Source organism: Camellia sinensis, chromosome 7 (assembly GCF_055761805.1).
Source record: "Camellia sinensis isolate YWXY chromosome 7, ASM5576180v1, whole genome shotgun sequence".
NCBI lineage: Eukaryota > Viridiplantae > Streptophyta > Magnoliopsida > Ericales > Theaceae > Camellia > Camellia sinensis.
The window spans coordinates 68,708,494-68,724,975 of record NC_138967.1 but is presented as its reverse complement, the minus strand read 5'-3'; the positions used below and the strand labels follow the sequence as shown (position 1 = coordinate 68,724,975).

Genomic DNA, 16,482 nt, shown 5'->3' with positions numbered 1-16,482 from the left:
AATTTTTTACTTTTTAGATACATCTAACTATGGTGTATCTAAAAAAGTAAAAAAAATGTTTAAAATTTTAAAAATATTCACTAAAAACAAAAAAAATACGAAAATCGAAAAACTCAATTTTCAAATAACTAACCCAAAAAACTCAAACCAAATACACTGAATACTTTTTAAACAATTATATTGACATTTTGAAAAAAATTGTATTTTATAGAAAAAAAATTTAGTTAACCAAACAAATGTTTTACTTTTTTTTGATAAAAAAATTACATAATAAATATATAAAGTATAAAGTAAAAAAAAAATGAAAAAAGAAAAGAAAAAGGAGTTGGCATGGATTGAACCCGCGCCTCGACCAAGCATAATAATTGCATACCATTTGAGGTACAAAGAACTCAAGTCTTGCTTTGATCACATTTTAATATATATTAAAAGTTTTATTAAGGAAATAATTCTACACGATGAAAGCGTGGTTTAGAATCACGTTTTCTTCAAAAAATAAAATTTAATTATATGCACAGTAAAAGCGTGATTTAGAATCACGTTTTCTGTAGAAATTTTTTTTACTTAAAAGCGTGCTTTCTAACCACGTTTTTTGAAAAAAAAAATTTATGTTAAAAGCGTGATTTGTAACCACGCTTTCTTAATTAAAAACTTGATTTATAATAGCGCTTTCACTATTTACCACATTTTCGATTCTAAAGAGTGAAAACGTAATTTGTAATGATGCTTTAACTTAATTTGAAAATTCTGTCTATATTAAATCTAATTTGAAAATTAAGATAGTAAATTGGGTTATGGGAAAAGCCCCCAATTTTTTGGGCGCTGGTCGAACAAATGGTGCAAACCACGTGACAGTAGGGCAGAAAAGGACACTTTTTTTTAGCGCATTGTGAGGTATCAGACCGCGAGAGAGCTTTCGCCGTCCTCGAACTGCACTGACACACACGCGCGCGCGCGCGCGCACACACACACACAATCAAACTGCTCACAACTCACACACACACAAAAACACCTCAATTTACTCACTCCATCATCATACCCCCTCTCCCCCAACCCTACATATCTCTCTATGGCGATCGCAGTGGCTCCGTCGATTTCCCTTGGTAAGTACTGTCAAATACCCCATTTTCATGCAATAATTTTTACTCGGTTTACTCAATATTTCTCTTTATATATATATATATATATAATGGACTGGCTCGAGAATTTGGCTATTTTAGTTGACTTTTTATTATTTTAACTTGGCTAAAAAAACGTTGTGATTTTGATGATAGATGGTTTGTTTTTTTAGTGGATTTGATAGTGGCGAAAGAAATGGTAAAATGATTATGATTTGAACGTGATATTTTGTATTATTGATCATTTTAATCTTTTTTTTCTTTACCTGTTTTAGCCTAAACCTAAGTTGCCGAACATATGCAAAGGAAAATTGACTTTTCTGCTGAATTCTCCTATTACCCACTTCGATATTTGCTTATTTTAGGAAGCCCATTTTGATTTTTCTCTGAAAAGTTAATATTATTTGCAGAGATTGTGGTTTCCTTAGAGTATTGTTTTATGCTTATTCTTCTTGTACAACACCAGGACTATAGGTTGCGATTAGGAATTTTGAAGTGCAGATTGCACTTAAGAAGATGAAATCGAATAAGGTTTTAAGACCCGATGATATCCCTATTGAAACTTGGAAGTGTTTGGGTAAAAAGGGGTTGTTTGGTTGACTAGGTTGTTTAGTAAAATTTTGTTGATTAGGAACATGCCAGATGAGTGGAGGAAGAGTATTTTAGTGTCAATCTATAAGAACAAAGAAGATGCCTAGAATTGCAACAACTATTTAGAGGAATCAAGCTAATGTGTCATATAATGAAAGTGTGGGAGAGAGTGATGGAACGCCGATTGCGAGATATAACAGAGGTGTTAGAGAATCAATTTAGGTTTATGCCTGGTAGGTCAACAATGAAAGTGATCTATCTTTTAAGGAAAGTATTAGAAAAGTATAGAGAAAAGAAAAGAGACATTCATATGGTGTTTATCGACCTTGAGAAAACATATGATAGAGTGACCCGGGATATAATATGGTGGGTGTTAGAGAAGAAAGGGGTGACAAAAGGTTACATTGATGTGATTAGGGACATGTATGAAGAGGTGGTGACCACTATTAGATTGCCTGAGAGACTAATGAATTTCCTATCAATGTAGGGTTACACCAAGGATCTACCTTATGTCTTTATCTTTTTACTTTAGTTATGAAAGAGTTGACGAGAAATATTCAAGATGACGTGCCATGGTGTATATTTTTTGCAGACAATATCATGTTAGTGGATGAGATTAAAGAAGGAGTTAACACAAAGTTGGAGATTTGGAGAAACACTCTTGAATCTGAAGGATTCCGGATAAGTAGAACTAAGACAGAGTACATGGAGTGTAAATTTAGTAACAGTAACAATGAAAGCAGAGGAGAAATGAAGATTGAGAACCAAGAATTGCTTAAGAGTGAACATTTTTATTATTTAAGGTCGATTTTCACAATAGCGGGGGAGATTGATGCAGATATGGCCCATAGGATTAAAGTGGAATGGTGTAAGTAGAGAAGTGCATCTGGGGTACTGTGCGATAAACGAATATCCACTAGACTAAAAGGTAAGTTCTATAGAACGGCTATTAGACCAGCGATGTTGTATGGGACAGAGTGTTGGGCAACCAAGAAATAATATGTAAATAAGATGAGTATGGCTGAGATGAGGATGTTAAGGTGGATGTGTGGCAAGACTAGACAAGACAAAATTAGGAATGAGTGTATTTAGGAATGGGTAGGAGTAGCACGCATAGAAGATAAGTTGGGAAAAAATCGATTGAGATGATTTGGTCATATTCAACGGAGACCAACAGAGGCAGTAGTGAAGAGATGCGATGCTGTAACAGTTGATGGAAGTGTTAGGGGACGTGGTAGGCCTAGATTAACGTTGGCTAGCATTGTAAATAGAGATATGGATCTACTTAATTTGACTAATGAAATGGCCTTTGATAGGGCCGCTTGGAGAAGAAGGATTCATGTAACCGCTCCCATTTGATGGGACTTAAGGTTTGGTTTGGTTTGGTTTGGTTTGTTTTGAAATTTATCATTTAATATGTTTGTTTATGTGGTTGAGAATATGTAGTTGATTTTTACAATTTATGCTAGTTATATATGGACCTCCCCTAAAAGTTTATGATAATTACATGGATCTCCCCGTTCTTTTTGAAATTACACTGCCGTCCGCAATCATAGTTGTTGGCTAAGTGAGTGAGCTTCTATTTACCCAACAAAAGAGTTCATCATGCCCACTTTGTAATTAATTAAACTATTTAAAAAATTCAAAATTTTATTTTTATCTCCTTATTCCCTTCATAATTCCAAACATACCATCATCTCTACCCTGTTATCTTCTCTTTACACCCACAAACGTTTTGTACTCTATTCCATACCCATCCAAACCACCACCTCCAACCATTACAACCATCACCACTTCTACCTTCGACCACCACTCCCAACTCTTCTCCACCCCCTTGACCACTCTTGCAACCCTCCCCCACCCCGCAACTACCATACGTATAGGACCCTCCACCCCTGTGACCACCCCTTACTACCCTCCCCTGCCCTTAAGATCACTACTATTGCTACCTTTTGCAGAGAATGTGAGAGAGAGAGAGCGGGTGAGAGAGAGATCTAAGGTTTTCAAAAGAAGAAGAAGAGGTAGCTGGGGAAAGGGAGATAGGTGATCAGGTGGAGGTGGAGATGGTGGGGAAGGGGTTAGGTGGAATGGGAGATTAGGGTTTTTATTTTTTTGAGTTTGAGTACTTTTTGGTTATTTTAGATTTTTGATAGGGATGAAATTGTAATAAAAAAATAAAAAATTGAAGGGGTGATGAATTTTTTGTGGTGCAAATAGAAGCACCCGCTTACTGAATTTAACAGTAGTTGTGTAATTGCCCTTTTGTCCCTTTATAAAACGAAGTTCCATGAATTATATTCCCAAAGAACATCTAAATTTTCCTAATAACTAAAACCAAACAGCCTTCTTCTCCTCTCCATTATCTTTCACTCTCCTCTTCATTATCTTTCTCTCTCCTCTTCTTTGCACCAAAACTTCTTCTCCACCTTTTATCACAATCAATCAGAGGGCCCCATTGGCTGTGGGTACCCCCACCACCCAAAGCCTCCTTTGGCCGCTGGTACACCCACCACCCGAAGCCCCCTCATTGGCCATACCTTTCAAATACAAAATTGAAAACTCTAGCCCCTGTGCCGCCACTCCGTCACTCACCACCACAGACCTATCATTTGGTTTTATGTTGGATCACTTTTTCAATTTTTGTTTTGGAATAACCCTATTCATTAAATGCAATGACAACATTTTTAAAGGTTTTCCAATCTTGTTTGTAAATAATGCATTTTGGTCAAAAGCTCAAAAGATGACAATGAATTTCGAGCATGAATCTAAATTAGACTGAAAATGGAGGGAATTGAAGAGCATTCCCTTCCACAAATAGACCGTCATTACTATTGGAGTTGGTCATAGCTACAAGTCAGATGAAGCAATCGGTTTTTGGGTTTGATTTAAATGGGTCCATCTCTTTGTTAAACCTTTAATCACCCATCTCCTTCTGTCTCGCTTCTTATCTCTCAACGTCTAAAGATTGGAACTTTAGCATATATGTATATATTGATATGCTAAATAAACCATTGAGAAGAAGAACATTATTTTGGGAAGTGATGGTAAAGTGGATCTGGATAATCAACTCCACCAACCAATACCACCTGCCAATAAATCACTCACGCTCTAATCGAAACCATTCAATTATGTAAAATACATTATCCAAATACATACATATTATATATATGTGAACATGGGAGAGATTATGCTGGAGATTTGTGGCGCCCAAACATAATAAGGAATGAGAAATGCATCATTGAAATTAGTAAGAAAATATTTTATTGGGGAACAAAGACTCCATGACTTCGAGACTCGGTGTTGTTGGTTTGGGCAGGTGTGGGGGTGGTCCATATGTAGAGGGGTGGCTGACAGTATGGTGATGCTTTACTTAATTGCACAATATTTTTCTTGTAGAAGCCTAGTGCTTAGTTTTTTTACACATAGAATAGTAAAGTTCTTGTTTGCAACGCAAAGAAAGAACCAGGAGTTCTCCCCTGAACTCGGCATGCTCATGTGGTAAAAGTTAGGCCTTGTTTGGCATGATCTAAAAAAACTAAAAAGTCAAAAAGTCACTATCCTATTTAAGTCACATCATCTTATTTAAGTCACATCACCTCTCTAACACATCACTTCAAACCCAACCCATATCCAACCCATATTTCATAAAAAGTCAAAAAGTGCACTTATTTAGATCATCCCAAACCACCCCTAGATTTGGTGCACATACACGTCTTCGCATTTGGATCAAACTTGGACCTGGCACACCCGCATACACATACACACAACCTTTATGTTTTCATTCTTTAGGAGGTGAAACATATTTTGGCATGCCTAGACCCTAATCCTGTGTCACAATGACTAGTAAGGGAAGAGGGAAAGTTGTTCAGTAGTAGATATCGCACTAGACAGTTCTGGCGCTAAATCCAATAGGACCACCTCAAACCAACAACCAAGTCTTGAGAATTTGCATGAAATGACTACAAATGTAAGGAATTGTATTGTTAACCAATCGATAGCTCTCCAAGGAGTTATCTCACTCCTTGGCTTCAACTTTGTATTAGATGAAGGAGGCTTAAAGTGAGCTAGTGAGGGCTATTGGTAGGATGATAGCTGTTTTGGGTGAGAAGGTTACTATAAGGTTACTACTCCTTCACCATCCATGGTGTCACAAGCAGCAACTGCAGGAGTTACCAGCTCTGCCACTGATGTGAACCAATCTTGTGGGCACTCCTAGCCATTCCAACAATCATTGCTGACAATACTGGTTTGGACAGTGCTGACTTGGTTGCTTGGCTTAGAGCAGAGCACCACAAGGAAGCAAGCACTACAAGGATTGATGTCGTTTCTGGATTTGTAAGTGTTTCAGTTTAACTAGATGATTTAGAATTACTCATAAGATCTTTGGATTGCTAAGAAGCATATACATGGACACGCCAGGTTAAATATTTGAAAAAAATGTAGGATACAACATATGGGAACATGTTCAAACATATAGTTTTATGTATTTATTTTATGTCATATATATGAATATTTAATTCAAAGATAATTTTTTTTAAATCTAAATGAAGAGATTGGGTCTTAATTTTCGTTGTTTTTCTTTTATCATTAATTCCAATTTATTTCATGAAAACTTGTAATACTAGAAGTCGGGACACGTGTATAGACTAGTGGTTGGTGCACGCGATGCATGTGCAATTCAAATAAGTAAAAATAAACGAAATGTTTATTATATATAGTGTGTCACTCAAGTGGTACGTGTTTTCTCCATTCAATTGAAGGTCGAAGGTTCGAGTCTCATGCATCCCATCTTTCTAATTTTTTTTATTTCAAATAGAAACGTGAACACTTGGCAGCATAAGAAGCCAAGGCTTCGGACACCATAAGGGGTGTTCAATTTATATGTAGTATAGATAGATAGATAATTTAGATGTTTTATGTGTGTGTCTAAGTGATAGACGCGTTCCCCAAGTGTTTGAAGTCAGCTGAGTCCAAATATATATATATGTATATTTTAATATAGCCGGACATGTTTAGACTGTGTTTAAGGGAAAAACTCATGGTTCTTTCTTTGTGTTGTAGACAAGGACTTCACTATTTTCTAAGTGCGAGAAATTGACATAAGCATCGGGTTTGGTTTCTAAAAGAAAGTATTGTGCAATAAAGTAAAGTGCAGAGCTTTAAAGGAAAAGGACAACATTGGAAAATAAACTTACTAGGATTACCATTGGTTGGAATGAAGTTTACAATTAGTCCAATAAACAGGGAGTGCAATTGCTCAACGAAAGCTTGAGAAAATTTGTGAAAACAAAGACCGAATGTAAAGCTTGGGAAAGCTAGAAATTGTGGCTTGGTATATGAAATTGAGTAAAGATAATGCTAGATTGAGTTTTACAAAGTTTTGATAATTTGTGTCGTGATAGATCTTTTGCATAGTCTTCATTTTTTGTATTTATAGATGCTGAACATGACCATTGGCTCTTATCCTTTTCTTAATCATGGCCCATGTTTTTATCCTTCAAGAGTTCGACATGTCCTCTGTCCAAATGGCCACTATCATCTTGTATGCAACAACTCCTTTTAATCTTAGAGGCTGCCTAATGTCCCTCAACTCTTTTTCTTGGGAAGCACCTAAAGACCCTTTGTTTTTTGCATTGTTGGAATGCTCACGTGTTATCTTCCCATTGCTTCAATACCCACCCACATGCAACAAACATCACTATATTATAGGTAGACTATTACAGGTAGAGAGAGATAATGGGATGGGATTTCATTCCCACTATCTCAATAACTGCCACTCTTAACAATTCCCCACTACCACATCCAGCTAGGCTTCACTTCTCCTCTAACCATCTTGCCACATGGTGTGTTCTCATTGGCTTGCTATGTATGAGTGATTCTATTTACACCACAAATTTGTCTTCTTACACCCTATTTCTAATTACACCTTTAACAAAAAATTAAAATATTGATTTACTCACCTTACTCCCAACCATAATTAATACCAAACATATCCTCATCAATATACCTCAAACCTTTCAAACCCTAATCCTACCCCCACCCCTAAACACCACCTCCTCCACCTTTGCCAAGCCCCTCCTCCCCCACTAGCAACCCCCCTATTCCACTACAACCCCCTTCACACCCCAGCCTCCCTTCACCACTGCGATCCCCCCTCACCAACATCCTTAACCCACCGACAACCCCCACTATGACCCCTTTCCCCCACCGCAAAACACTTTCCCCTGCCCTTTTCCCCCACTGTGAAACCTTTTCCCTCATTGCAACTCCCTTCCACCACTATTGTGAGAACCACCCAGATCTAGGGTTTATAATCAGAGCCGAACCAATGGCATCTGTGCATTTTCATGGTGTCAATTCAACACCCAATATTTGGATCCAGACAGCTAAAGCTTAACCAATGGTTGTTTTTTTGGTTTCTTCATGCTGAGCAGATAGTGTTCGTTTGGTGATTGACCATCGAATGGAAAGGTTGGGGGGAGGAATGGTGGAGTGGAGGAGGGAGTTGCAGGGGGGTTTGCAATGGGAATAGGGGTTGTCGATGGGGGAAGGGGATAGGGGAGGGGGAGTTGTAGGGGGAGATGGGAAGGGTCACCAAATAGAGGGAGGGGCTGGGGGAATCAGAGAAGGAAGAGGAGGGGTTAGGGGTATTTTTCTAGTTTTTAAGTTTGTTCAAGTCCTCAACTATGATAAATGAAAATTCAAGTCATAGGTAATTTTCTTTTCCTACACATGTGCACCATATAGGAAGTAATTGATTTTAAAAAAAAAAAAATTTAATTATGGTTTGTTTAAATTGTTTAAAATGAATTCATTTCATTTTAAATTAACAATTTTAAACTTTTTCATTCATAAACCATATAATCCAGGCTTTTGTAGGTGCAAAACAAAATCTACAATAAATGTCATTAGAGTAATAGAGTTTAATTATTTCTCATTAGTTGTTTTATTCGGAAGTTTTAGCCCATCAGATGTTTGCTTGGAAAATAGAACATATTATTTAAGAATATCGGATGTGGTTTAATAACGTCTTGTCTTTTCTTGGGAACCAAAGTAGCATAAGTTATATTGGGGGTGTTTGGTGGGGCTTTTTTGAGCCAACTTATGGCTTCTGGCTTTTAAAAAGTTATTTTGGACTGTTTGGTTAAACTTATTTCAAACAGCTTCTGATTTTAACAACTTATTTTAAGTAAAAAAAACTGATTTTGAGAAGCTGCTCACCCTTGTTTCTGATTATCAGTTTTTGCTGTAGACATATTAATTCACGGTTATACTCCTAGATTTTTTTTTATTTTTTAAAAATAGAAAAAAACCCAAATGGACTATAGAATATTATTATTATTTTTTATGAGAAATGTAGACAAATAGTGAATAATAAAAAATAAAAGTTAATTGAAAAAGTTACTTCATAGCTTATTTAACAAAAACTACTCAGTAACTTAAATCTGTAATCCAACAGTTACACCAAACAGATTAACAGTTTCTGATTAAAGTCATAATCTATAATCTGTTAAGTTATAATCTATAATCTGTTTTAACAGCTACACCAAACAGGACCATTATCCCCAAGTTTACATCATTATTTTTCTGTTTGTTAGTTTTTGTGGCAACCTAATGGTGTTTTCATAATGTATATTTAATATATATGCACATTTGATATGCATTTTTTTGGTTGCAACTTATTTTCTTGTTAAATCACCCCCTCATTTTTTTTTTTCCTTTTTTATATATATAATTTTTTTTTTTGCATAATATCTTTATCGTTATTTTTTGTGTTTCAGGACCCACTCATTGCCATCTCTGCCATGCAGAAGGGATTGGTTGCTCTACGTCATATGCAGTCACTAGCAATAGGATCAAATCTCCTTTTGAGAGTCAAAGATTTTCTGATTGTTCTGGCATAAGGTGAATTGAAGCTCCTAATTGAGATATCTAAGTTAAGGTGGAAGTTGGCAACCTTGTATATTTTGTGAAATTGAATTTGGTTGTTTCTTGTTGATTTCTTCGTGATTTTTCAAACCTTAGGATTTCTGTTGTTTGTCGGGAAATGGAATGAAGTTAAAAGAATTTAGAGTCTTGCTTCCAACTTAGTAAATAATATTGTTTGGTTTAGAGTTTTCAAACACAATTTTTGACTTTTTTGTTTTGCCATATTTCGTTGTCTTTAGTGAATTTTTTTAATATTATAATCAAGTTTTTTACCTTTTAGATGCACCTAACCTAGAAGCACCTAAAAAGTAAAATATTTGTGAAAAATCTTTAAAAATGCACTAAATACCAAAAAATAGAAGGAAAAAAAAAGAAGTACATATATATATATATATTTATTGATTTTTTTTTTTTTTTGTAAAGATTTCTCCACAAATATTTTACTTTTTAGATGCATCTAGGTTAAGTGTATCTATAAATTAAAAAGAAAAAAATGTCTAAAATATGAAAAAAATTCACTGAAAATAACAAAACACAAAAAACTCAAAAGCTAAATTGGAAACTCAAAATCAAACAAAGTGGTCTAATCTGCCTCCATGAAGAGGACTTTCTTGCCAAGCACTTGGATTTTAGAATTAAAACAAAGTCTTGAATCTTTTGTTTCAGTGGAGAAATTGATGTAAATGCAATTCGTGTTGAATAGGTTAATAGACATAGTTGGGTCCATTTCCTATAAGCTTAAGCTTTTGCGAAAGTTGGTGACTTAACATGGCATTAGATCTTAGGTTGAGAGAAGTCTTGGGTTTAAGTCTCTCTATTGGCATTTGGTATTTGGTCCACTTTTGGTTTGTTCTTCTTTGTTTGGTTGTTTGCTTCTCTTTTTGTTTGGTTCTCTGTTTGTCTCTCTTCACGTGCAAGAGGGTGTTGAATAGCTTGATATGTATAGTTGGGCCCATTTCCAATAAGTTTAAGCTTTTGGGAAAATAGGTGACTTAACAATTTCAAGTAGTAAAAATGTATGTTTCCATGGTTTCTTTTCTTCTCATGTATCCCTAAGAAGCACGAACACGAACACTGGATAGGGAAATTTTCAAAACAATCAGGATAGGGCACGACAGGGATACTTTCAAAAAAAAAAAAAAAAAAAAAATTGTATATCACATGTTAAAGAAGATATCATCCAATACATCATTAAAATCTAAGAAGGAGGAAAACACAAGCAAATAGTTTTGTTGGCAATTAAATAAAGATCCAAGCAAAGCAAAAAATTTTGAATGATCATAAATGATTACAAACATACTAAATGATTAACTGAAAATTATAATGGTAGGAAATTTACTCGGCCTCTTTCAAATAAATTTTGGGCACAAATATGTTAGAGGCTTTGAAGTATAGGTTAATTGGTATTAACATTCCACAAGATAAATTAAGAAGGGTGGCAGGTCAAATGGGGTGTGTCTGAATCTTTGTGTCACGACTCGAACTTGCACCTAGAGGTCTAGGTCATGATCGGCCAGTAATCTTTAATTATTTTGGGCCTCAAAGACAAATACAAATTGTATAATAGACAACGGGGCTTAGCGGAAGCATTAACATTAATTAAACAAGTCCATTGAGCGGTGCTTATATGCCAAAATCCAAATGGACTTAAACTCCATTCAACTGATCATAGTAATATACACAATAAACTTAAACTTTTAACACAACTCCAATCTATGTTACCAAAAAACGTTAATACCCTAGCAAATTACGTATTAGTACGCACGTTTCGAAATATGGGACACTTCCGTTCTCAAAAGGGTAAATTTAGTGATCCAAAATGATCCCAGAAGTTTTTTTCAATAGATGTCCTTAAATTTTACCTTAGGAGGAAAAAAATCAAATATAATGAATTAAAATCTAAGGTGAGTTAAGTTTTGACAAGACAAAAATATTAAAAAATAGATCATAATGCTCATAAAAAATATTACATTTTATTAGATTTCTAATAGTTAAAAAAAAAATTAATTTAGAAGTACTTTAAATTCTTAAGTATAATATATACAAGTTTACCCCTATCATACAACATTTTAAAGCATGTGGCGTACTGCGTTTCCGTTCCCGTTCCCGTTCCCAGTACCAGAACAATTCACGTTCCAGGTAACATAGGCTCCAACATACAAACAAAGTCTTCAACTAACAAAACAAAACCAAACCAAACCAAACCAAACCAAGCCTTAAGCCTCATCAAATGGGGTCGGCTACATGAATCCTTCTTTTCCACGTGGCCCTATCAAAGGCCATTTCGTTAGTCAAATTAAGTAGATCCAAATCTCTATTTACAATGCTAGTCAACGTTAATCTAGGCCTACCCCATCCCCTAACACTTCCATCTACCGTTGTAGCATCGCATCTCTTTACTACTGCCTCTGTTAGTTTCCGTTGAATATGACCAAACCAACTTAATCGATTCTCTCTTAATTTATCTTCTATCGGTGCTACTCCTACCCATTCTCGAATACACTCATTTCTAATTCTGTCTTGTCTAGTCTTACCACACATCCATCTTAGCATCCTCATCTCAGCCACACTCATCTTATTTACATGTTATTTCTTGATTGCCCAACATTCCGTCCCATATAACATCGCTGGTCTAATAGCCGTTCTATAGAACTTACCTTTTAGTCTAGTGGGTATTCGTTTATTGCACAATACCGCAGATGCACTTCTCCACTTACACCATCCCGCCTTAATCTTATGGGTCACATCCGCATCAATCTCCTCCGCTGTTGTGATAATTGACCATAAATAACGAAAATATTCACTCTTAGGCAGTTCTTGGTTCTCAATCTTCACTTCTCCTCTGCTTTCATTGTTACTGTTACTAAATTTACACTCCATGTACTCTGTTTTAGTTCTACTTATCTGGAATCCCTTAGATTCAAGAGCTTTTCTCCTTCTCTCGACTTTGGACTCCCGAAGCAACTCTAGACTTGACGATCCTCATGCTCATCTACATATATATAAGGGAGGGGTGAGTTAAAATCTAGTGAGTAATATCAAATGAAGTCCAACACAATACAAAACATGACTTATATTCTCAAAACGAATCACATAACGAATTTCAATCGAACTTTGTCAAATCGAAAACCATTAATCATGCATCATATGTGGTACATCCAATAGAATAACAAAGGGGCTGAAGGCCTAAATCAAAGGGACCATCAAGATCTAGCAAAGGGACTATCAAGGTCTAAACAAAGGGACCATAAAGGTCTAGCGAACGGACCACTCGGGTCAATCATCAGAGATCTCTGTAATTCAATAATCGAAGGGCCATGGTATTGTTTCTCTCAGGCGAGGGCCTCACTAAAAGATGCAATGAATACTTTTCAAATAGGACATTCATTCATTCATATAAAAATAACATTCATAGATATCATTCTTGAAACAATTCAAAGTACATTTCAAACATATCTTTATAGAGATACTACTCACTGTGGGCTTGATTTGATGTAAGTTTCGGGTGACTAACCTACACAAGACATATAATAAAGATACAATGAAGCATATCATACAACAATTAATCGATTAAAGCCTATTCCGGTTTAATTCAGTCCCTTAAGTCGGTTTCATAGCTTATTCCCTCATTAATGATGCCTAAACAATGCCCAAGAATGCCTAAAAGATCATGAGAATGAAAATATGCACTTGAAAGTGTTTTTCAAAAGTTGCTGAAACAGGGCAGTTCGCTTGAGTGGTCCTTTGGTCACTCGAGTGGTTTGCAAAAGTGTTGGATGCTCAAAATCTAGGCTTGACGGGCTCTCGAGCCAAGTGTAATGAAAACTGAGTTCGCTCGAGTGGGCTCGTGGTCACTTGAGTGATTGTGCAAATTTGCAAAAATACTGGATGGTCTCAAAGTGCACTCGAGCGGTAACTTCATCGCTCGAGCGATGAGGCCGAATTCTGGATTTTCCAAACAAAATTTTGAGCTCAAAACATGAGTTTCAAATTCTAAAGCTTGCACGGTTGGTACAAACATATGAAAACTCTTAGAAAAACATGAATATGTATCCATTTGAAGTCAACAACTCAAAACTTAACAAATTTGTCAAAATTGAAATCAAAACTTCCATGCATGAGGAGTTCCAAACTCTTTTCTTCAAAATTCTCAAAATATGAATTTGATCCTTTAAATTCATGAACTCACACCCTCAAACTTCTCAAAATCAAAAATATGGATGCAAGTTAACTTGAATTCCAACAAAGATGGTAGAGTTCATCGCCAAAATAGGATAACATGATGAAATCATGCATGCATGTCCTTTCCAAACTAATTATCATCATCTTCTTGGAAACTCCTTCGAATTACATGCATATGATCCTAAATAATTCATAAACTTAGCTCTTGGATTGATTATCTATAAGATTTAAGGATTAATTACTCACCTAGAGCTTGAATTGATGATTCATTAGTTGAATTCCCTTAGCTTCTCTAATCAATTCCTCAAATTCTTCAAATTTAGCCCCCTCTCTCTTAGCACCAACTCTCTTCTTCTTACTCTAAATTCAGCACAAATGTTGATTATATGAGTTCCTTTCTTTTCTCTTATAACATATATATATATATATATATATATATAGGTTAGATTAGCTTAAGTTAATTAAGCAAGCTTAAGACTAATTAATCCCACTCAATTCTAATTGATTATTTCTAATTATTTTTAATCCGAATCAAATTTTAATTAAGCTTTTCCAAAAGTTCTAAATATTCAAATTAGCCTATTAAACTTGTCAATTTTTGTTTTTGAATTCATTGAGATCTTCAATTTATGATTCAAAGTGAGCATTCTAACAAATATTTCATAATCAAACAGATATATACAAAATTAAACACATAATCATGCAAATTCTCTTAATAAAATAATATGCCAAAAAATGATATGTACGTTGGGGTCGTCACACTTTGTCAATTAAATACTTGGTGCTTCTTGTGGGGAACAATCCTGGATCATAAATTTTGTGGGCCCCAATGATTGAGAGGATTGGTAAGAGGTTGGGAGGTTGGGGAGGTTGGAAGAGGGCAATGTTATCTAAAGGAGGAGGCTTACTCTAGTTCTAACTGGTTTAGCTAGTGTTTCGGTTTACTGTCTTTTTTTTTTTTAATTATTTAGAATTTTGATTGGAGTAGCAAATAAAATTGAGAAGTTGACTAGGGGTTTTTTGTGGGAGGGAAGTGTGGAGGGGAGGACACATCATTTGGTTAGTTAGGAGAAGATAGTCTCTTCGGCTAGGAATAAGGGGGGTCTTGGGATGGGAAATATTGTTTCTAAACTTACTACTTTGCTTGGTAAATGGTGTGAAGATTTCTTGTGGAGCGTGATTCTTTGTGGCATGTTGTTATTAGAGCATCTCCAATGGTAAATGCTATAATAGCATTGCCATTGCCAAATTGTGGCAATGAATACTAGAAAATGGATGAAAAATAGCAATGGTGCTCCAATGGTTCAGTTGCGGCCAGTTGTCTAGACACACCAGTTTTTGTGTTTCTTCTGCAAAAATGGCGGAATGGCGGGCAGGCGGGAGGGAAGGAGGGATGTTTTGCTTGGCGGAGAGAGGTGTTTCTTGATGATTTGGGATAAATAGTAGTTGCCAAAGCTTGTGTCAAATTTGACATAAGCTTTGGCATTTCTTAAATATAGCAGCTGCTATTTCTTGCCATCGGAGCACACTGCTCTGCTGGAGTTGCCAAATTATGGCAAGCCATTGGAGCTACTCTTAGAAGCAAATATGGGATTCAAGAAAATGTATGAGACTCTAGATCTATGTTACCAAAAAATGCTAATACCCTAGCGAATTACATATTGTTACGCACGTTCCGAAATATGGTACACTTCCGTTCCAAAACGATAAATTTAGTGATCCAAAGCGATCCCAAGAGTTTTGTTCAATATATGTCCTTAAATGTTATCTTAGGAGGAAAAAAATCAAATATAATAAACTAAAATTTAAGGTGAGTTAAGTTTTGACAGTACACAAAATTAAAAAATGGGTCATAATGCTCATAAAAAATATTACATTTTATTGGATGTCTAATAGTTAAAAAAAAAAATTACTCTAGAAGTATCTTAAATTCTTAAGTATAATATATATACAAATCTACTCTTATTGTACCACATTTTAGAGCATGTGGCGTACCATGTTCCTGTTTTTTTGACGTACCAGAACGATCCACATTCCAGGTAACATAGCTCTAGATATCTTAATGGGGGAAACTTTTGATCTCCTTGGAAATTTATTTTTCATGAACTTTCTCTTTCTCTAGAAATATTAGGATAATTTATGGGTAATGGGGAGAATGTCCGCTATTGAGAAGATGTTTGTAGGGGTGAGGATTCTTTTGCTCATTCATTTCCTCACTTGTATCATTTATCTTGGTTTCATGGTGTTCCTATTGCTTCTTTGGTTTCTTCCTATTCTTCTTAGGTCTCTTAGAATTTCAAAATTTCCATATATCTTAATGATAAAGAGACATATGAGTTAGTGTCCTTGTTGTCTATTCTTGAGGGTGTTTATTTGAGAAAGGGAGTTCAAATTTTGTGTGGTCGATGGTTAAAGGAAAACCCCATACCATTGATAAATGGTTTAGAGGAGGCCTAACTGCCATTTGTCTCCGGTGGTCTGTCATGTGCAGGAGGGATGAGGAGCATATTGATCACCTTCTTTTGCACTGCCCCTTGGCTATGAGTTTGTGGTTCATTCAGAAATAATTAAAAAAATAAATAAAACGCCATGAGGCATGTCCAACATGTGTCTTGGCATGTCCAAGGAGTGTCTGTGTCAGACACGGTTACAAATGACTAAA

At 35.6% G+C, this 16,482-nt stretch overlaps 1 protein-coding gene across 5 annotated transcripts in view; it reads left to right on the top strand.

Moving 5' to 3' along the window:
- The first annotated feature begins 784 nt into the window (after positions 1-784).
- LOC114277691 (Pentatricopeptide repeat (PPR) superfamily protein) overlaps positions 785-16,482 on the top strand; it is a 32,767-nt gene continuing 17,069 nt past the window's right edge. For 3 of the 5 annotated variants that reach the window (XM_082878142.1, XM_082878141.1, XM_028219626.2), the window contains exons 1-2: positions 863-1,103; positions 9,491-9,614. In XM_082878142.1, the coding sequence (XP_082734268.1) occupies positions 1,070-1,103; positions 9,491-9,614 (158 nt within the window). In that variant the 5' untranslated portion in view covers positions 863-1,069. Of the gene's footprint in view, positions 1,104-9,490; positions 9,615-16,482 lie in introns of all 5 variants that reach the window. The other 2 variants (XM_028219624.2, XM_028219625.2) reach the window with 2 other exon arrangements.